The sequence below is a fragment of the Toxorhynchites rutilus genome, chromosome 2, assembly GCF_029784135.1.
Source record: "Toxorhynchites rutilus septentrionalis strain SRP chromosome 2, ASM2978413v1, whole genome shotgun sequence".
Classification (NCBI taxonomy): Eukaryota; Metazoa; Arthropoda; class Insecta; order Diptera; family Culicidae; genus Toxorhynchites; species Toxorhynchites rutilus.
In genome coordinates, this window is record NC_073745.1 from 171843359 (window position 1) to 171864766 (window position 21408).

Consider the following 21408-nt stretch of genomic DNA (forward strand, 5'->3'; position numbering starts at 1 on the left):
AGGATTTTTGGGACCAACCAAACGTTTACAATATTCAGCAGTATCTTTCTGTGACCAGAGGCTAGGTTGCCTGCAATAGCCTTGATGATGTTCAGTTTCTTTCTGGTGGCTATTTTGGTCTTTTGGGAAGTTGAGTTTCTTATCAAAAGTAACTCCTAGTATTTTCAATGTCCTCGTTGTGGGGATCGAGATTTTGTTAAGTTGAAGATAGGTTCTCCTACTGAGATGTTTTCTAAATTTTGTTTTTTATGTTTATATTCATTAAGACATTTGTCAGATGAACAAAGAAATAAATAATAATAATAATAATAATAATGTACATGTGCTTGGATGTCTCCGGGGAAATTTTAAAACCTGTTTTTAGAGCCCAGTTTTGGATGGAGTCTAAGATTTTTTTGAAGCCTCTTTCTCTGATTTAAGCCGAAGCAGCTCGTAGAGATAAGAGTGATGTCATCTGAATAGACTAAAATTTTAATGTGATCGGGAATGAGTTCGAAGATGGATTGCATAGCAATGTTGAAAAGGGTAGGTGAAAATGCTGAGCCTTGAGGGAAACCGTTTTCTGGGATTTTTAAAGAAGACATATGGTTGTTGATGACCGGTTTTCAAGGAAACTTTTTATGAAGAGGCCTAACCTCCCACGAATCCCCCAGTTGAAAAGGCTTTTCAGCACTGAATATCTCCATGCCCGATCGAAGGCCTTGGATAGGTCAAGTGAAACGATATCTATGTTCTGTAATTTTTCAGTTGCGTCGTCTAGGATTTTTTCGATTGCTACGAGGCACTCTTCATGAATCCATCCCAGGCATCCCAGACGGAATGCGAATTGTCTGGAATCAATCAGCTTATTTGACTCTAGAAAGGTCGTTAAGCGTCGATTTATTATTCTTTCCATGACTTTCCCAATACAACTTAGAAGAGTGATGGGGCGGAAATTGACGAGAAGATGGTTGTTCATGTCTGGTTTCGGGATACAGATCATAGGAGTAATTGGGAATGGTCGGAGATAAAATCCTCAATGATGGATCCTTTTTGATCGAGGTATGCGCCTCCCCAGGCGTATGAGTGGACGTTGAAATCACCCATATAACGCCCGAGCGGTCTGGGCACTTTTCTTTTTTGTTCTATCGAGAGAAACAACTGTTCTTCTCGATGTTCAACTATCAACTGATTTATTTTTTCTCTCTAATCTTCGATCCCTCTGTGAGGATGTACAGAACTCTAAAAACGTTAGAACTAACTTATTGGCTACCTGCTATGTGTAGGGAATTTTCAACTTGCACAGTATGGAAAATTCCATCGTTCCTGTTGGAAAATCCTTGGTTGGATTCTCCCCTATCTTCAGTAGGAATCTTTCTTATTGTAAATACTTATTCATATTGAAATTATCTGAGATGTTCTATTCGTTGCAGAGGGTCTGTCTTCTTTCTACATTCATTGTTAATCGAAAACCATCTTAAAAATTAGAAAATTAACTTCTAAACTTATCCATGTCCATGTTTCCACAACACTCGGCCTATTAACAGAATCGACTACTATTTCTCCTATAATAAAGTAGCTTCTTACCGCCTCCTTTGACCAACGGATGGTTTTCCATATTCACCCGTCTATCCACAGCTTCCAGATCTAGTGCAGCTGCCATAATTGCACTATTAGGTATTTATCAGCTGCTAGTTGTTTTTCCGCCGTTGTAGTTACCTCGACTTGTGTGAAGTTTGCGGCCAAAAACCAGCGGTTCGATATAGTGCTGCTCGAAGTTCACCCCGGTGCTGGTGTGGCTTATGTGTTCACTTCGATTACCAAGTCAAAAAGGTTTTGGTCGCACTAAATTTCCGGCAGTCTTACGACCTATCTAATAACTTCCTTTCCTCGAAACTCCGCTCAGCGTTGAACGGAGGACACTTTAGCCACCATTAGATTAACTTACTTGCGCAGTGGCATTTAATTTGGGAATTATCTTTTCTTGTTTTGGTAAGCACTTTTTCGGTTCAACGTCACATTCTCTTTACTCTTTCGATCTCTTCATTTGCTTTAGCTTCGATCTCACATGCACCAACATGGGTCACAAAAAATAATTCTTGATAGCACAAAATTTCGTCCCTTCTGGCAGCAGCGGAACGCCAAAATACACAACAGCAGCAGTCAAAATTGAAATACTTCTATGGGTGGGCTGCTGTCCCCACTTGGACAGCATCCCACCGCTGTCACCAAATATAACGCCCGAGCGGTCTGGGGCACTTTTCTTTTTTGTTCTATCGAGAGAAACAACTGTTCTTCTCGATGTTCAACTATCAACTGATTTATTTTTTCTCTCTAATCCTCGATCCCTCTGTGAGGATGTACAGAACTCTAAAAACGTTAGAACTAACTTACTGGCTACCTGCTATGTGTAGGGAATTTTCAACTTGCACAGTATGGAAAATTCCATCGTTCCTGTTGGAAAATCCTTGGTTGGATTCTCCCCTATCTTCAGTAGGAATCTTTCTTATTGTAAATACTTATTCATATTGAAATTATCTGAGATGTTCTATTCGTTGGAGAGGGTCACTGCACCCATAAGCATGATTGGGGCGGGAAGTTGGCTAAACAGATGGTCCAGCTGGCCGCGTAGAGTAGCTGGATTAGAATTATTATTAATGTAGATGCTGACAACTGTGATTGGAAAGGAGTGTTTAATGCGCACTACCACTGCCTGAAGGTCGGTGGTAATGGCAAGAAGATCATGTGGAGTGCCATCCTTGATTGCGATTGCAACTCCGTGGGACCCTCTTTCAAGTATGTGATGTATTTTGAAATAAATTTTTTATCGAAATTGTTTGGAGTCATAGTTTCTTGGAGGGCTATGACTGTGGGATTAGAGTTCGAAATAAGCATTTTCAATTCTAGAATATTTTGTCGGATACTTCTGATGTTGCATTGTATTCCGAATTTCTGTGTTGGTGTTTTTAACTCTAATTCATAAGTCTTAATTGTGTGTATGCTTGAACTATCCAAAGAGGATTAGTTCGCTGGTCCTTTACCCTTTGGAAAGAAAAGCTTTCTTTGAGGTATTGATGTCGTTCTTGTTTGGTGTAGAGGTATTTGGAGAGATTGTTGTGTGTGTGTTGTTTTTTGTTGAATGCTGGGTAACGGAGACCGGAGCTTCGTTGCAAGCACATTGGGGTTTTTCGGCTTTGTAGAACAAGTGTGAGTGGGTGAACTTAGTGTGCCCAATTCGAAGACGGGTAAGGACTTGCCTTTCCCTACTATTGAGGCGGTCCTCCCAAGGGAGAGTGGAATTTTTAATTTTATGAAGATGAGGGCTGTTTATCCAACCTATGTCCCAGCTTTCACGGACTTGCTGTTTTACCCAGCGGACAATGTCAGATGGAGGACAGGGCATGTCTGGTGGTTCTATTTTGATGCCCTTGCCGGCCAATATGTCGGCGGCTGTGTTTCCGCTAATTCCTGAGTGACCAGGAACCCAGCAGAAGGAGATGTTTTTATCTGAAGCAGCCTCTTCTGTTTGCTTAATCCATGGGTGTTTGCTGTTTCCACTCAGAAGATCGTGGAGACAGCTAGCTGAGTCGGAGAATATTGTGGTAGGAAGAAAATCATGGGTGCATTCTTGGGTAGCTATTAGAAGGGCGAAAGCTTCCGCACTGAAGATGGAGCATTGCGGTGGAAGCTACCAGTGTATCTACTCTCAAAAATTCCACATCCAACTCCATCGGCACTGACTGAACCATCTGTGTATACCTGGTGATTGATTTGAAAATTGGATGCAACGAGGTTATTGAAGCAGGCTTTGACTTTTGGAGAAGGGTCTCCCGCCCGAACTGCCTTGAGAAGTTCAAGGTTAATGTTCGGCGGTTTGACGTTCCAATTTCTTCCCGTCGCAGATGAACGTTCGCATATATCGGGAAGATCTTTGTTCGTGAGATTTTTGAACCATTTTTTAGCCCTATGTATTAATGGGACATTGTGGTCGCTTTCGGGGAGTGACAAGTGACGGATGGCTTTTGTTACCAGGTGGGTGAAGGGAAGTTGCCCACTTTCTGCCATTACAGCATGAGTAGGATTGGAGGGAAAAGGGCCAATTGCGAGCCTAATTGCTTTATTGTAAATTGGTTGAATTGTGTTTAACACCCTGTCCCTCCACGGCTGAAGGTGCCTATTCCATAAAGTGTTTGTGGGACCAACCAAACATTTACAATATTTAGCAGCGTCTTTCTATGACCAGAGGCTAAGTTGCCTGCAATGACCTTGAGAATGTTTAGTTTCTTTCTGGTGGCTATTTTGGTCTTTTGGGAGTGTGATAGGAAGTTGAGTTTCTTGTCGAAAGTAACCCCTAGTATTTTCAATGACCTCATTGTAGGGATCGGGATTTTGTTGAGCTGAAGATAGGTTCTCCTTCTGAGAGCTTTTCCGATATGTATGTGTTTGGATTTTTCCGGGGAAATTTTGAAACCTGTTTTTAGAGCCCAGTTTTGGATGGAGTCTAAGGTTTTTTGAAGCCTCTTTCTCTGAATTAAGCCGAAGCAGCTCGAGATAAGAGTGATGTCATCTGCATAGACTATGATTTTTATATGGTCCATGATAACCTCGAATAGAGATTGCATGGCAATGTTGAAGAGGGTTGGTGAAAGTGCTGAGCCTTGGAGGAATCCGTTTTCTGGGATTTTTAGAGAAGATTGGTGGTTGTTAATAACATTTTTGAAAGACCGGTTTTCTAGAAAAGTTTTAATGAAGAGACCTAACCTCCCACGAATCCCCCAGTCGAAAAGGCTTTTCAGCACTGGGTACCTCCATGCCCGATCGAAGGCCTTGGATAAATCCAGGAAAACAATCAATGTGGTGTAATTTTTCAGTTGCGTCGTCTAGGATTTTTTTCGACTGCTACAAGGCAATCTTCTGTACCCTTTCCCGCACGGAAGGCGAATTGTCTGGAATCAATTAGCTTATTTGACTCTAGAAAAGTCGTCAAGCGTCGATTGATCATTTTTTCCATGACTTTCCCACCACAACTTAGAAGAGCAGGGATGGTAAAAAATCACATTCAACGATCAATGAATAAGTATATCCCTCTAGTCGGATATTTTTAAATCACCCCCAGCAGGCGATGCTCTTTTATTCTTCATATGTACACAGAGAGAATACTTGGAACGGTGAGCTACCAAGATCTCAAAAAAGCAATATGAAAGAGGAATCCCCACTGCTTGCACTCTCGAAGCATTACTTCTACTAATCAAGTTTTATCGTGAGTGCAAGCCACAAACGGTTAATCCCATTCCATAGAGTGGATGATGAGTTCTTGATCGGAAAGTGTAACAAGAGACGATCAATTGAAATCTTACGACACTCGTCGAGGGATTTTTAATTCTCTATTGCATTGTCCGCAGTGAGTGGCTGACTCAGTCTCGTGTCGATTTTATTTTTCTGTCGTCTCCCGCCCGATGAACAGCAGACGGGTAATGGATGCAATTGATTAATTTTATTACCAGCAGATTTGGGCGAATCACACCCCGCCCAAAATCGTTTTTTGGATACCAATAATTCTGAACATTCACAGTTCTCTCCAAATAATTCTTCCAATAGTAATTCAATTAGTGACTTCACGAAACACCTTTCGAATTCGATTGAAGTTCAAACCCTTTTTGCATTTTGTAGATAAAACGGATCACATATTTGATTAATTCAATTCTGTGTGGTTACGTTCTTCGTTGCGAATAAATGTAATGAATTAGTATGGACGTATGTTGTTCATATATCGTGGACTTCCGACATATGTGGCAGCAGATTTATCGAACGACTAATGTTTTTTTATATCCCTTCAAACTTGTTCCATCTGCATCTTGTTGTGTACATACTGCTTTGACCGCAGATTTGCATGGTTGAATCAGGTTAATTTCAGGTATTCAGTCTTCATTTTGTCGAATGAATACTGTTGGAACAATAGGTATCGCAGCAAATGATTATCAACATCCTACCTTATCATCAAACGGTATGCGAAGAATTTCAGTGAAATGACGGCATTGGAATAAATGCTTTGTGAGGACCACACAATTATTATCAGAGCTGATAAACACCCGACTGGAAGTCATGAACATAAATTCAATGTGCCCAAGATAAATTTATCCTTTGAAGGTCATTAACCATTCTAAAGATGATCAGATGGAATATATTGCAATGTCGTCTGGAATAACCTGTCCAACACCTTATGATCGTAATATTGTTTTTGCTATTATTCAGATGTTTCATAACACGGCACTCTATTGATTATTCGCCGAAAATGAATAAAAAATATCCTTGAAGTTAGCCTACGGTTTTAGTAGCAGTGCAATATGGTGAGCCAGTCTGAGGATAAGAAAACATTTAAAAATAAACCTTTTTTTTTAAATGAATCAATAGTAAAACAAAACGTCAAAAAATTTCTCAGCTTTGTGATAGCAGAGAATCATTATCCATTTGTTATCCAAAATTTTTATGAGCAAATATTTACGTGCTTACACAAAAAAAACACATGTTAACATATTTGCGCTAATTTATGTTTTTTGATTAATTCAAGGAAATCAAGGTCTTTTCTAGCCACCAGTTTACTCAGGCCCGAAAAAAAGAGGTCTGTATTTGGGCTGGCGGAAAAATATATCTCGCAAGACCACGTGTTCGATGTCGTAATAGCCTTGGCCAATAACGCATTTACATTAACTCATAAAATTAGTGATTTGAGGGGGATTATTGTTGCTAGTCTCTTGTAGATTAATTTAAACACCATCTGAGAAATCCTCTGTGAAACATTAAACATTAAAGTCGTCCTATCGCTGTAGCGCATTTTTTTATTTTAGCCAGTTTCATCGAAGTAAACGCACTCGGAAAGGAAAATTGAACGCCCGGACGAGAGAGCGAGAATCGTAAAGCGTACGTCATAGAGACACTCATTCCCATGGAGCATATTCTTGTTAGGAGTTGTAAACAAAACGAGGACGGAGAGTAACTCAATTATTCGAACTAGTTTCAGTCTAGCAATGCTTTGGTCAACTCAGAGTTACCAAGAGAAAATCATTTGGTTATGATGGGTGAGGATTAATAGTTAGTCGCAGTTTGCACAGATTGCGATCTGTGCAGTTTGCGATTAATCGTAAATCACATCATGCTCCCTTGTTTTCCATCCTTGTAGAAGAGTGATGGGGCGGAAATTGTCAAGAAGATGGTTGTTCTTGTCTGGTTTCGGAATACAGATAATTAAACCCTCTTTCCAGCAGCTGGGGAGGGTTCCACTGTCCCAGACATTGTTGAGGAGCTTCAGTAGTGCTTTTTTCCCGAGATGGGGTAGATTCTTAAGCATAGGGTAGCTGATGTCATCAGGTCCTGTGGATCCTTGTTTGACTTTGTTCAGTACCAATTCGAGCTCTTTGAGGAAGAGGTTTTTGTTGAAGTCAAATTCCACATCGGTGTGAAAATCGATGGGAATTCTTTCGCATTCCGTTTTGTGGGTTAGAAAGGTTTGGTCGTAGTTTTGATTGGAGGAGGCGGATGCAAAGAAATCTCCAAACGCCTCGGCGATGGTTTTCCGGTCATTGTTGTATTGACCGTTAATTAGAAGATTATATTCTTTGCTCCTTTTCTTGCCATGAAGCTTGCCAATCTTACTCCATAACTCCTTTGTTGACGCGTTGGGATTAATTTCGCTGACGAATTTAGTCCAACTATTGTGCTTGGCTGTATTAATGACAGTTCGAGCTTCGTTGCGAGACCTTTGGAACTCTGTGAGCAGAATGGGCTTATGGGGGTTATCCGGATGGGCCTTTCTTAGTTTGCGTAAGGCCTTACGTCGACCTTTGATCGCTGCCTTCACCTCAGGCGACCACCATGGGACGCACTTCCTGCCAGGGATGCCACTGGTTCTAGGGATGTGCAACATTGCAACTTCTAGGACAACTTTGGAGAATTCCTCGACTGTCCAGTCTTGTTTAGCGGAGAGGCGGTTTTCAATATCAAATTGATAGCCAGCCCAGTCAGCGTATTCAAATTTCCATCTTGGCCTTGTCGGAAACTCTGGAGAAGTTTGGCCGAAGGAGATGAGAATTGGGAAATGATCGCTGCCGCAGGTATCATCGTGAATGTTCCAAGAAAGTTTTGAAGAGAGTTTGTGTGATACGATAGTAAGATCAATGGCCGAAGTAGTACCAGTATGATGAATTCTGGTGTGTTGGCCGTTGTTTAGAAGGAGTAGGGAATGGTCGGAGATAAAATCTTCGATTATAGATCCTTTTTGATCGAGGTATGCGCCTCCCCAGGCGTATGAGTGGGCTTTGAAATCACCCATAAGCATGATTGGGGCGGGAAGTTGGGAGAACAGATGGTCCAGTTGGCCTCGTAGAGTGGCCGGATTAGAATTATTAGTAATGTAGATGCTGACGACAGTGATTGGAAAGGGGTGTTTAATGCGCACTACCACTGCCTAAAGGTCGGTGGTAATGGCAAGAAGATCATGTGGAGTGCCATCCTTGATTGCGATTGCAATCCGTGTTTTGAGGGGTTGGGACCCTCTTTGAAATATGTGATATATTTTGAGATGAAGTGTTTATTGAAATTGTTTGGTGTCATAGTTTCTTGAAGGGCTATGACTGTGGGATTAGAGTTCGAAATAAGCATTTTTCTGAAATATTTTGTCGGATACTTCTGATGTTCCATTGTATCCCGAATTTCTGTGTTGGAGTATTTTAACTCTAGTTCCTAAGTCCTAATTGTGTGTATGTTTGAACTATTCAAAGAGAATTAGTTCGATGGTCCTTTACCCTTGGAAAGAGAAGCTTTCTTTGAGGTATTGGTGTCGTTTTTGTTTGGTGAAGAAGTCTTTGGAGTGTGTGTGTTGTGTGTGTGTTGTTTTTTGTTGAATGTGCGTTGCTGTTGTTGTTATTGTTGTTTTTTTGTTGGTGTTGTGTTTTTATTTGTTGGTGGTGTAGTTCTTTGTTCGTTTTTGTTCTTTTCTTGTCCTTGTTATTTTGGATTTCATCTTCGGATTTTTGATCTGAATCTGAAGATGATCCTTTCGCCATTTTACTTTTATTATTATTTTTGTTTGGAACATCAGAAGTGTCCATTGACTGATTCGTTTTCGGATTCCGTTGTTGAGCTGTCAGTTGTCGACTCTGTCATAGAAGTATCGATTGTAGTGTCAATTGGGGGAGTGCTTTCGCGGCTAGAAGAGGCCGAAGCGGCCGAGGCGTAGTTACATTTGCAGTTGCAGCTGAGTGTTGGCTTTTGCAAGTTGGAGAGTCTGTCTTGCAGAACACTTGCAAAAGTTGGTCCATTATTTTAACCGTTGTATTTTCCTTTCGCCTCTTTGTAGGAGATACCATAGTCGATTCTGATTTTGTGATGTTGTTCTCGGTTTGCCATACGTGGCATTTCCTATTCGAAGAGGAATGGTCCCCTTGTCAATTCAAGCAAAATGCTGAAGCGTTGCAGGTTTTAATTCCATCCTTTTGCTCTGGATGTTCCTGTCCACAATTTCGGCAAAGCGGGTTCTCGCGTTTGCATCGTTTGCTAGTATGTCCAAATTTGTAGCACTTAAAACATTGCATTGGGTTGGGATAGAAATTTCTAGTCCCAGCCCGAATAAATCCCAAATTAATGAAATCGGGAACAACAGTTCCACGAATCGTCAGAATAAGAGTGGCAGTTGGCACAACAATATTGTTCTCCTTCCTGGTGATGCGCTTCACATCGATCACACCTGGATCGGAAAGCTCTGTCACCAGTTCGGATTATTTAATGTCAATGACATCACGGCAAGTAACAACGCATTTACGTTGATTTAGGGTTGGATGATAGATCACTTCAATAGGGATTTCGTCGATTAATTTGTTGATTAAGAGGAGCTTACCAATTATATCCTCGTCCTTGGCAGTAAGGATATACTGCGTCCTCTTTTTGTCGTCCCGTTGCGGTCGCGCTTTGTAGTATTTCTTTCCTACAGCGTTGGCGATCGTCTTACCCACGACGAACGGGTTAGTCGGGATCACGTTCTCTCCTGTGGCATGTAGTAACAGGATCTGTAGGTTGCCGTTCAGTGGGACGGCCACCTTGGAGCAGTACGTTGGGTAAGTTTACCCTCGTAAAAATTTGTAGCCCGGCCTCCCGGAGGCCCGGAGCTACTGGAAGCCATGCTGTTGTCAGGCTACCCCCTAGGTATAGCCGACAAGTGGGTTAATCTTTAGACGAAAACACTGAGAAATTTTGTTGGGCCTTTACACTTAGGGATATGTGTCCAGAAATTCGCACTTTTTTAGCAAGACCAATTATCGCGAATAAACTTTCAAAATTATTTTAAAACTGTTTTTCCTTCTGTCACTTCACTGTCCGTATGCGCGTGTTATTTCATTTTGACGTAGGACTACGTCTAACCGGAAGATATAGGGGGTGAAATGGAAATCTAGGCACTGAACAAGTAGGAAAAAATGCAAGATTTGGAACGCTTATAACTCGAGCATTTCTCAATAGATCGCAAAGTTTTTTGCATCAATTGATAGGAAATATATCTACGCATCTATCATGACGAATAACATTTCATTTTTCTTGAGATAAATAATTGAATGATTGTGAAATATCAAGCATTGCCCAAATGCACTATGTGCCCATTTTTGATTGGTCCATTTTGTGCTCCTCAAATCGTACCGACCAAAACGGGCAACCAGAGCAGCAGCGAAATAGATGAAGCACGATTGGAAAGGAAAAAGAAAAAAAAATTAGTGGGTTATATCTATGATATAACCGCAAGGTTCACGTGGAACTACCTTAGCTGAGCAATCATTCGTTTGTATTGATTAAATTCTTGATTGAATGAAACAGTTTCCAAATTCAATTGAGTTCAATATATTTGCTCTGTGAGTGAAAAAAATGAACAAATGCCGTGTAAAGTCAATTCATTTATTGTGATTGATTGTTCTTCGTTACAAGTAAATTTAATGACGGACCTTTTACGTTTGGTATGATGACTAGAACAAAATATATGTACGGAAGAATTATCAAACGTTTGATGAACCAGCCTAAGGCTGAAAATCTTTCCAATAAAGACAAAAAAAAATTATCAAACGATTATTTTATTTTACATTTCCCTCTGAAGTTTACATCCCAAAAGTGTACATACTTCTCGAATCTCGAATTTGCTTGAAACTGGGAAGTTCATTCGCTTCTAGTGGCTGCACGATTTTCCCAGGTTCCTAAGTTCAGAAGATCATGTTAGGACAGACATATTCCACTCTGCACAAAGGCAAGCGAGGACAAAAGTACTTGCAGTTTGCATTTATTCGCAGAGCCGATTTCTCCAGAAACCTCGGTTTTGAAGTCTGTGTTAGGGAAACACATTTCAATCGGAACAAAAATACCCCCGATTTGTATGAATTCGCAATGCCGATTTCCCCACGCTTCATGGATTTGAAGTCTGTGTTAGGGAAACACATTCCAGTCGGAACAAAAATACCCCCGACTTGCATGAATTTGAAATACCGATTTCTCCAGCCACCTTGGTTTAGAAATCTCTATTAGGGAACACATTTCGGTGGGAACAAAAGCTCCCCCTACTTTCGTGTGTTCTTCTTCTTCTTTTTGGCTTAAGGGGTTTAAACTTTTCAGTTCACTCGCCTCTGGGCTCTTTCGTGTGTTTGCAATGCCGATTTCGCTGCTTGGTTTTAAAGTCTGTGTTAGGGAACATTTTTCGATGAGAACAAAAGTCCCCCTACTTTCATGTATTTGCAATGCCGATTTCCCCAAGGCTGCTTGGTTTTGATGGCTGTGTTAGGGAAACCGTAAATCGGGCCAATCAAAACGATGCAGTTAGGGCGTTTAGATAACGCCTAATATTTTACAGTTATTCAATTGTTTATCTAATGAAAAACAACATTTTGTTAGTTGCGATAGATGCGTAGAAATATTCCCTATCAAGTGATGCAAACATCTCTCCTATCCAGTACGAAATGTTCGAGCTATAAGCATTCGAAATCTTTCATTTTTTCCTGCATGTTCTGTGTTTAGGTTTTCATTTTACCCTCCATATATTCCGGTTAGACGTAGTCCCACGTCAAAATTAACGAAACATTGGTCGCAATGTCACACATGCGTAATTCTCGAGCCAGCCAGTCAGCTTAAAAATCCCCGTTTCGCTGCCGTAACGATCATTCTCTTTCAAACCGTACACCACATCAGTTCGTATCACAACACATCAACAAACCAACCCAAGCAGCCATGTCTGGACATGGCAAAGGAGGAAAAGTGAAGGGAAAGGCAAAATCCCGCTCGAACCGTGTTTAGTTTCGGCCGCCGAAGTGATTGAGCTAGCAGACAAAGCTGCTCGCGACGAAAAACTGCATTCGGATGAGAACACATTCGGTGGATTTCAAGACAACAGGCAGTTGCAGCGAGTGGCAAGTGGCAAACGCAATCGCAAAACGGCAGCAGGTAGCAGAAGAAAAAAGTTTGTTCTTTTAACAATCTGCTTTGGTGGCAAATCCAGAACAAGGCGGCATCGAGGGCGTTCGAAATGGTTTTTTTTTCAAAACCACGAGTATTAAGTTTTCTAAATTGAAACCATTCCATAAAACAAGGCGCTTTTCAGGGCCATTAAACCTTCCAAAAAAAGAGTTTAGGAAATACAGTTCAATGCTTTCTAAAACAATATCCAAAATAATAATAAAACACAAATTGATTTTTTCATAATTTGTTTGCCAGGATATGATGAGTATGTGAATTTGGCAGTTGTTCTGAGCTTATTGATTTTCACCAATTCTTAAATTGCTTCTAGATTGAAAGTACAGTAATTTACACTCATCTCGACATTTAACTAATTGGACGGACCTGTAATGCGACATATTTAGTTGGACATTTTTGTAAACGTAGAGTTCGGGGTCCAAATTATGACCCCACATTGAAAGTCGACTGTCATCGCAAATGTTCAATTACAGGTTAAACAATATGTCACAAGCTGGATGGGAAGAAATTTTCCAACTGTGAAAGCTGTGGCGAGTGGCAAATGCAATCGCTAAACAGAAAGTTTTAGCCGAACAAGATGGGGATATCGAGTGATAACAAAAACACAACACCAAAGGTTTTTTTCAGAACCATCAACATATTCATAAAGAGTAAACAGTAAACTAATCCAGTTTTCAGGTAGATAGGTAGGTATTCACGTAGGAGAAGAAAATAAAACAATATATTTAAAATAAATATTTAACAAAAGCTGTCCCCTTTGTATAGTCCTACGACACTCCGGTTATGTCCCCGACATTACCCACCCGTCTTTTTAAAATTATAATTAGAGATCACTACAATCACTACAAAATAAATTGGCAACACTCCCCGAAAAAAAGGGGGCGTGGCGTCAGTGACGCCGTAAAAAACGCGCGCTTTTCCGGTTTGCCGGAAAGCGCCCGCTCTCCACGGTCGAAACGAGCTATTGCCTTTTCCCGCTCTCCTTCTGCTGTCACGTTCAAACAATTGCAACATCGCCAGGTGGAACGTCCCAGTCCGCTGTCCAGAAACGCCAAAACTCCGAGCTGCTGAATGAAAAAAGCGACCTTCTCGGTCGAAGGTTAAAATCAGTATTATGTATTTTTTTGCCATCGCTACCTTTTAACGCTCATCCGTTCGTGTCGTTGGACTCGCCCCTTTGGCTGAGTCTGCCGATTTGTCTCTATCCTGTGAGCGTGTACCGCTAATGTACAAAATGTGCGGACTCGCTGGAAAATACATCTCAGGGATTCGAGTATCTGCTCCCGTGCTGATCGGTCGCATTTTTGGAGAGCTCGTGTTTTTTGACAAAGTTAAACTCGTTCGTGGCACGTTGCATTCGGCAAGTGCATTCACCAGATATGGGGAAACCACGCTCTAATAAAGGGCAATCAACTGCTGCGAAGCGGACCCGTTCTGAAGCGGAATTAGGTGATGAACCGGCTGAAGTACAGCAACAGCTGCTTGCAAACAATAAATTTGCAGCGCTCCCGGTGGAGGATAGCGGAAATACAACAAGGAAAGAAAAAATGCCGCCATTTTATACGAAAGGTTTCCCGGACAAGTTTCGTGAGGAAATGAAGCTGCTCATCTCGAGGGGGCTACAAGTGAAATTTAGCCTGTGCACTGACGGCTATAAAATTATGGTTCCCGCGCTGAACCATTATAAAGCCGTCCAAGAATACTTAAAAAGAAAAGGTGTGGAGTATTTCACCCACGATATGGCAGCTGACAAGCCATTCAAGGTTGTGCTTCGGGGGCTCCCGGACATGGAAATAAAAGAGGTGCAGGATGGATTGACCGAACTAAATTTAAAAGTGATGGCTGTGCATAAAATGAACCGACGGAATAAAAAAATCAGGTATCGTGATCAACTGTACCTGATACACCTTGTACGTGGATCCAACATGGTCGGACTGAAGGAAATCGATTCGTTTGATCATTTTATAATTAAATGGGAGCGATATAATCCCATCCATCGAGATGTCACCCAGTGCACAAACTGCCTGAATTTCGGGCATGGTGCTAAAAATTGCCATATTAGCAGCCGATGCAATTCTTGCAGAGGAAATCATCGTACTAGTGAATGTATCAAAGAGGATGTAACCACACAATGCATACACTGCGATGAAGAACATCCGTCAACCAGCCGTCAATGCCCTAAGCGGGCAGAATTTATTGAAAAACGCAGAAATGCATCGTTGAATATGAAATCAAGCAAGAGAAGTCTACAGATTCAGCAACCGGTCCCACCGCACAATCAAATTAGGAGATCCATTCCAATCCTGGCGCCTCTCCCTCTTCCCACATCGAGGATGAACGAATCGGTTAATCCAACGAGTCCAACAAAAAATACGCCGGTTCAGTCAACATCGCGTGAGGTACAACATCCCCCTGGAGTGATGAGTTTCGCCCAGGTAGTAGCAGGTGCCAATCAAACAACAGCAGACACAGATGATCTGTATTCATGGGCGGAGATGAGTGCCCTCTGCGTCGAATTCTTGCGACTATTAAGTGCCTGTAAAACCAAACAGGACCAAGTCACCACGATGATGAATTTCTTATACCAATATGGCAGACCATCCATCCAACCTTAGAATTATTACATGGAACGCATGCTCCCTCGCAAAGAAACAGGTTGAACTTGCAGAATTCCTCAGGAACCACAAGATCGACGTTGCAGCAATCACGGAAACTCACCTGAAACCAAATATCAGCTTCAGTCTTCCAGAACATACAATCGTCCGACTGGATCGTACCAGCTCACGCGGGGGCGGAGTCGCTGTAGCAGTGAGAAGAGGTTTGAAGTTCCTTTCGTTGAAGAGCTTCAACCTTAAAATCGTTGAGGCCATCGGCATCGAGCTGTTAACATCAATAGGGCCAATTAACATCATCGCAGTGTATTGTCCCCGTCAATTGAGGGAAATAGATGGTTCCTGTTTGCTACTACGCAGAGATCTAGTCGCGCTCACAAGAAACCGTGGAAAATTCATCCTAGCTAGACCTCAACGCAAAGCACGAATCCTGGGGGAATCTCCGGCGGAATATGAACGGCACAGTTATTTTCAGCGATCTTCCTTGCGGGCACTACAACATCCTGAGCCCTGAGGAAGCAACGTATTATTCACCTGCCGGGGTCCCCTCTATTCTCGACATTTTGTCACCAACATGGCGAACGTTCAGCAGCCATCGGTGGTGCACGATCTGAGCAGCGACCATTATCCAGTGATGTTGATTCTCGGTGAACAAGCGGAAACTAGAAGATTGCAGCGTCGAAATTATCATCGGGTCAACTGGTCGGCATTTCAGCAAACGGTAGACGCGGAGGTACGTTTTGATCATCACCTTCAGACTCCAGAGGACATCAACAACGCGCTGGGTAGCGTGGAAGACACACTGCGAGTCGCCCGAGAGCAGCATGTCCAACAAGTTCCAAGTGTGAGTAGCCTTCTTGAAATTGATAATGAAACAAAAAAATTCATCCGTTTGCGAAACATTTTTCGGAGGCAGTTCCAACGAACTCGCCTTCTGGAAAAGAAATTGGCAGCGAACCAACTTTCCAGAGTGATCCAGGCCAGGATCTTGGATCTCAAAAACAGAAATTTTTCAAGAAAATTGAGCCAGCTCCCATCCTATTCCCGCACCTTCTGGAGGCTGACGAAAATCCTTAAAACCAAGCCTAAACCTATCCCACCTTTAATCCCCAGTTCCCCAAGTCCTGATATTTTAATAACCCCCGCTGAGAAAGCGGATGCATTGGGACAGCACTTCTACAGCTCGCATAGCATTGGGCAGGCTATGTCAAGTCCCCGGGAAGCTGATGTCGCGGAAGCTGTAGCTGAAGTGGATCGGGTTCCATTAACTTTGAGTGATGAGCAGCGAGTAACTGCTGATGAGGTGGAAACTAAAATAAAATCCTCCAAAAATATGAAGGCCCCCGGCTTTGATAACATTTTCAACCTGGAATTGAAACATCTAAGTCCCAGGTTATATGAACATCTAGCATCGATTTTTAATCGATGCTTACAACTTGGCTACTTCCCCTCGAAGTGGAAGTTAGCTAAAGTTGTTCCTATCCTGAAGCCGGGGAAAGATCCAACATCATCTGGAAGCTATCGCCCTATCAGCTTACTGTCTGCTCTCTCCAAAGTTTTTGAGAAACTGATCAACTCCAGGCTTGCGGATTTCGCGACCGAAAATAATATTCTCCCTGACGAGCAGTTTGGTTTTCGGAGTGGTCGATCCACAATTCATCAGCTCGTCAGAGTAACGAACAACATCAGACGGAACAAAACAGTCTCCAAAACAACTGCAATGGCATTGTTGGACGTCGAAAAGGCGTTCGACAATGTCTGGCATGATGGTCTGGTGTTTAAGTTGCATCAGCGACGTTTTCCAGGTTTTCTGATAAAAATTATCAGAGACTACCTTTCAGGCAGAACATTCAGAGTATCGCTGAATAATGTCTGTTCAGGGGAACTGAACATCATCATATAATGATCAGATCATTATATCCACTCCTGAACAGAAAGTCTGCTCTGTGTCTGAATAACAAGCTTGCTGTCTACAAACAAATCATCTTCCCGGTGATTGAATACGGCATGCCGATTTGGAATAGCTGTGCCCAGACGCATCGGCTCAAGCTCCAGCGAATCCAGAATAAAATCCTTAAAATGATCCTCAATCTTCCTCCCTGGTCAAGAACATCTGAGACCCATGACCTGGCTGGAATCGATACACTGGAAGACTGGTTCGCTGTCAAATTAAACAAATTTCGAGAGGGCTGCTTACACTCGGAACATCAAGTCATAAATAACCTGTATAGGTAGACTAGTGTTAAGTAGCATTTGGAATTTTAGGTTAGGTAGGTTATCAAATTCAAAACCAAAAAAAAACTATGTAATTAGCGCTTTGTAAAACATGCATTCGGCAAAACATAAACCTCATACAAATATGTAAATACCAATGTTTAACAAAGATGAAAAGTGAAAAATCATTATATCACTTGCTATGTAAATAATAGGAAAGACTAAGTGTACTGTTAAATAAATATGAATTTAATGCAAAAAAAATGGAAAATACATCTTTCACTTTCAAACCGTAAATCAATGTGGTTGTTTGGGTAACTAGGCCGAACGGATTGGTGCCGGAGCACCAGTAGACCTAACAGCGGTTATAGAGTTTCGGCCACCGGAGTGCTCGAGTTGGCTTGCAAAGCTGCTCACGACAATAAGAAAACCCACCTACAGAACAGAGCACATTCGGATCGGTGGCAACAATTAGTTTCAGCGAGTGGCAAACGCAATCGCAAAACGGCAGCAGGTAGAAAAAGGAAAAAGTTTGTTTATACAGACTGCTTTGGTGGCAAAACCAGCCACCATAAAACACGGCGCTTTTCAGGGCCATTAAACCTTTCAAAGAAGAGTTATTAAAAGTTTTCATAATAACAATGCATTCTAAAGTGACATAATATGACATATAATATGAACTGATTTATTTTGTTTATGCTTGTTTATGAACTTATTGGTGGTTGGGGTCTTTTAAATTGATCATTCAGTTTTCACAAACCCATGCATGGTTTCCGAATTGAAGGTGGCTTCAAATTACAACACATTGTATGCAGGATGGCATTCACGAATTTTCTCGGTAGCAAGAACTGCTTTCTTTGGTTGATAACTGATGTTGTAAATTGACTGAGGTTACATCTGCATTGTATAGAAACATAACTAAGGAGCAACATGATGAGCTATGTATTTCCTGCTGCTCTGTTCTTATTTTAAAGGACTTTAATCCGAAGGTCATCCGTCCTTGGATTCACTGTTGGTTTTTCAGAACGCTTATAGCTTGTCTATTTCTCGACAGATCGTAAAGTTCGTCTCCAAAACCTCAGTTCTTTTTCATTTTCATTTACATGGTTTGCGGAGACTACAAATCTTACAATACATTCGTTTCCGAAACCACAGTTTAAGGTACGGTAATGTGCTCAATAGTGAAATATATGATAGTGAATGAGCTGAGAACCACTATGCATTCCCTATCATAGCCATCATTTTGATTGTACGATATGTGCATACGCCAAAAGATGACCGGCGTTGAACATTTAATAAGTACAAAGCCTTCAGAAAAATATCAAGAAACAACTATAAGATAGTGAGAAAAAATTGAGAAAGTTTGTAAAAAAAACGCAGAAACACAACATCAAAGGTTCTTTTCAGAACCTCCAACATGTTCATAAAGAGTAAACAGTAAACTAATCCATTTTTCAGTTAGATAGGTAGGTATTCACGTAGGAGAATAAAATAAAACAATATATTTAAAATATATATTTAGCAAAAGCTGTCCCCTTTGTATAGTCCTACGTCACTCCGGTTATGTCCCCGACATTACCCACCCGTCTTTTTTCTTCCAAAGATGCTGAACGCAGATTTCTAACATCCAGGATCTTTACAAGATCTCCAATTATCGAGTTTTTGAAGGAACCCGATGCTTTTTTTTTGTTCATCGACACTCACATTAAAATTCGGTGCTTCTACACGCAGTTTGTCCGGTCTCCCTTTATGTATCGAAACGCCCTTATAATTACGCAGCAAATCTCTTGAAATATCAAGAGTTCTCAAAGCTTTTTCCTTTGGCCGAAAGAAAACAACCCATGATGCATTCGAGGACTGTTGATAATAACGCATCCGCGCAACGTTGGCATCAGCAGATGTCATAACGGTTGCGCAGACGGTGCGCAACCGCCTATGAAAACGAAAAAAAAACTCTCACGCACACACACACTCACATGCACACACTCGCGCAAAAACTCAAATTAAAACTAACTTAGACTAAAAATGTCATTGTGTGTCCGTCTCTTGCAAATAATCGACGAGGAATGTGCGGTCGTATCTTGGACACAACCTCCTATAATTTTTTTGTAGAGAAACATAATACAGATACTGTATTAAAATCTAGAAAATAAAATGAGTAAAAAAACATTTGACAAATTCACTTCACATAGTACTTTTTCAATTTTTGTTATATTCCCAAATAAGTAATGTTGTTCTCAACTACTTTTTTCCATTGCAGTGTTGAAAACAGGTGCATCTGGATTAATAGCATACCGGTATCAAAAGAAAACGGGGGAATGGCAGTGGCTTCAAACCAGTTCCAGATTAGTTTACAAAAATTCCAAACCAGATTTCATCATATGCACACATAGACTTTTAATGGAAGAGGAAGGGCGTGACCTTCTAGGAAAACGGACAATGGACTTCAAAGTCAATAATATATTACAAGGTGTAAATTTTATTGATTCAAATTATATTTTTCAACAGGTAAGCTATTTAGATACTGGACTCACTTCGACGTATTTTAGTGAAGCAGATCAGTTGATTGCAACTCCCTGTGGTTCTCCAGCTTCATCGCCTGTATCTTCACAACAGCGCTATAATCGTCGATATAAGACTCAGCTTCGAGATTTTTTGTCTACATGTCGATCAAAACGAAAGTCGTCTCAACTGTCATCTGGTGTACAGGTAAGATGCTGTGGTGTATCTGTGACCCAGAACAAATAATACAAAATTGTATATTTAGTACCCATGTTTAGAATCCCTTTATGTTGTAAAGTTTTACCAAAGCAAGACAAAAAAGGTAAAATCCTGTGATATTACAGAATAACCATGAACTTTCTAGAGCTTCATTACAAAGTTCTTCTTCTTCTTCAGTGGCACTAACGTTCCTAGAGGAACTTCGCCGTATAAACGTAGTTCGCGTCATTTTTATTAGTACTTAGTCGAGATTTTCTATGCAGAATAACATGCCTTGAATAAATTCTGAGTGATGTGACCACAGTCCAAGTCGGAAGAATTTCTCCCGGTTTTTCTTCGAAGCTTGCATCGGTTTTGAATGTTTTTCCGCATCGGTTTTTGAATGTTTTTCCGCTTTTATTCAGCTTCTTCTTCATTATCGCCCAAAACTTTTCGATCGGCCGAAGTTCTGGTTAATTTGGCGGGTTCGCTTTCTTCGGGACCACATTAACGCCCTTCGCTTCGTACCAATCCATTACAGGCTTGGCGTAATGGCATGAAGCGAGATCCGACCAGAACAGCGTTGGACCACGGTGAGAGCAAAGGAAAGGCAGCAAGCGCTTCTGCAAGCATTTCTCACGATAAATCTGCCCGTTTACGGTGACGTTTGTAACGAACGGCTTGCTGTACCGTCCGTACCCGCAGATTGCCAGCCACAACAGGTACTTCTTCGCGAATTTGTCCGCCTTTCTTTTCTGGAACCTCCATGCGGGACGTACCGACAAAAAACCGGAAGTGGGTTATATCTGTGGTATAACCGCAAGGGTGACATAGGACTATCTTTGATTTGGTGATCATTTGTTTTTAGTTGCATCTGAATCAATTCTGATTGAATGAAAAAATGGATATTTGGGGGATTTCGAAAACGAGAGCGTTACGTTGAAGGCACAATGTTCAGCAAAAGAAGCAATCACACGAAAGTTGTATACTACATAACACATTGCTTGTATTGTGATATGATTTGTATTCCATTTTCAATAGACAAAATATCTGTTGCATCAAATCAGTCTACATACTTTTTGCGTTCGCTCTTCGCTCCTTTCTCACAACACCTATTTCTCGTTTGAGAAATTGTTGAGCAAACATCGTTTGCCAGTGCGCGTAGAGCGGAAATTCCTTCTTAAGATTCATTGCACCTCTAATAAATTGCTGGAAGACATGGTCTTACGTTGATCGCACTTGATTGAAAATTCTCCTCGATACTCGAAGCCCACCAGTGGTTAATGCTAACTCGATAACCACCTGTTCATTGCACTTGATTGAAAAATCACAAAACCAAATGTGGTCGCAGTGTTATATGGATAGAAAACATTAAAATAAACTCTTTCGCATGAATGTATTTTTCAATTCCAAG

General features: G+C 41.2%; 1 protein-coding gene across 1 annotated transcript in view; it reads left to right on the forward strand.

Annotated features, from left to right (window-relative positions):
- Nucleotides 1–21408, forward strand: part of LOC129771698 (aryl hydrocarbon receptor) — a 433577-nt gene that overhangs the window by 333160 nt on the left and 79009 nt on the right. Inside the window, exons 8-9 of the mRNA XM_055775624.1 lie at nt 19555–19745; nt 19803–20003. Coding sequence (XP_055631599.1) covers nt 19555–19745; nt 19803–20003 — 392 coding nt within the window. The remainder of the gene's footprint in view (nt 1–19554; nt 19746–19802; nt 20004–21408) is intronic.